The following is a 1,512-nucleotide window of genomic DNA, read 5'->3' as shown; positions in this document are numbered from 1 at the left end:
ATCGGTTTACGGCAGTGGCTGAAGAGCTGTGGAAAGGAAGTGAACGAATTCTTTATTAGTGAATTGTGGTTGCTTGTTGGCTTGTTTCTTTATGGGCTTAATCTCTTCATAACCAGATATTACACAGTGTTTTAACGGGACAGTCCTGGGCACATTTCCCACAGAAAAACTCCGGAGTAACGGCAGTTTCTGACAGCGAGTAGCGGTAACCGGGTTCCAGCGACCCCGAGCACAATGCTGCTCACAGTGTTTTGTGCACCGAGAGACCGCTCGGAAACCACTTTCGCACTCGACGTGTCCCCGGAGCTTGAACTCAGGGATTTTTTGGCTCTTTGCGAGCTAGAATCAGGAATACCAGCCAGGGAGATTCAGGTAAACATCTTTCAAAAGTGTTGCAACAGTTAAAGTTATTTAGCCTCTATGCTAAGCGACCTGACTAAACAAATTAGTGCCAAACAAGCCGGCAGGTCCATTCTATTAATAGCATACTGAGCCTCTGTCAACACTTCTGGAAAACCTCAGATTTCGAAAGATTAACAGGCCATAGCTGTATTTGTTTGTTTGCTAAACACGAATCATATCAGGAAACTGTAATACACGGAATTGTGCACTGTTAAGCATGGAAGCCACATAACCATTTCCACCACATAACAAAAATAAAAATCATGCTTTCCTAAATCATAATTATGATGTATATTGACGTAATTATGTGATCAATAGTCAAAATGTTCACACTAAGCCTAAGTTGTGAGATAAAATGTCATTATGTCGAACTTTTATGCCAAAAGTGGCTTTTTCTGTCAGAATTATTACTTTTTCTGTAATATTTTTATTTGTAATACATTTATGTAATAATTGTGACTTGGTGTCTCATAATTTCGACTGACTTTTTATGTAAGTTAGTCATCGTTTTATTGTCTCTCTCATAATTATGCTTTACCAAAGCGTGATTGTTTTCTTATGTGGCGGAAATGAACTTCCATAGTTAAAGCAAACATGACAGAGACTTTATTTGATATAGGTGTGTCTTGGTAGCAGATGAAACTTGTTGAAAATTGAAAGAGAAACTTTTTCTGTATGCCTATTTAATGGTGCATGAATTGAAACTGTAAGATATAATTTATTACACATAGTGTTCGGTACTAAGACATTTGTAATTGTGAGTTGGTATATTTTAGACTTAAAATGCTCACAATTTTCATAGCTGTTTTGAGAAAAAGATAATATACTGTGTTTTCATATATTGAACAGAAATAATGCAACCTTTGCTCTACAGATTTCATATGCAGAGCAGCCTTTACATGATCCCACCCGAGCCCTGGGGAACTATGGACTGAAAGATGGAGACGTGGTAGTGTTACGACAAGCAGAGAAGTTACTAGGGCCACAACCCACAGTTCCTGGTAAACCAGCATAACTTGATCTTTTTTAAAATGGATCAACGTGAGCTTATGGCATTAATCATAGTGAATCTTAAAGGGGTCATATGATGCGATTTCAAGTTTTCCTTTC

General features: G+C 38.0%; 1 protein-coding gene across 1 annotated transcript; it reads left to right on the top strand.

Annotated features, from left to right (window-relative positions):
• The first annotated feature begins 6 nt into the window (after window positions 1-6).
• On the top strand, window positions 7-1,506 carry LOC107585196 (protein DDI1 homolog 2-like). Its single transcript, XM_016272104.1, has 2 exons — window positions 7-372; window positions 1,277-1,506. The coding sequence occupies exons 1-2, from the start codon at window positions 235-237 to the stop codon at window positions 1,415-1,417; spliced, it is 279 nt and encodes a 92-aa protein (XP_016127590.1). The 5' UTR covers window positions 7-234; the 3' UTR covers window positions 1,418-1,506.
• Window positions 1,507-1,512: the final 6 nt, after the last annotated feature.

This window comes from Sinocyclocheilus grahami, unplaced genomic scaffold (genome assembly GCF_001515645.1).
Source record: "Sinocyclocheilus grahami isolate Dianchi unplaced genomic scaffold, SAMN03320097.WGS_v1.1 scaffold67.1, whole genome shotgun sequence".
Taxonomy (NCBI): Eukaryota; Metazoa; Chordata; class Actinopteri; order Cypriniformes; family Cyprinidae; genus Sinocyclocheilus; species Sinocyclocheilus grahami.
This window is presented reverse-complemented; position numbering and strand designations above follow the sequence as displayed.

Excerpts from the sequence above, each read along its gene's own strand:
- LOC107585196 (XM_016272104.1), top strand. The coding sequence starts at position 235 with ATGCTGCTCACAGTGTTTTGTGCACCGAGAGACCGCTCGGAAACCACT. Across the intron at positions 373-1,276 it reads TACCAGCCAGGGAGATTCAG|ATTTCATATGCAGAGCAGCC; the intron begins GTAAACATCTTT and ends TTTGCTCTACAG.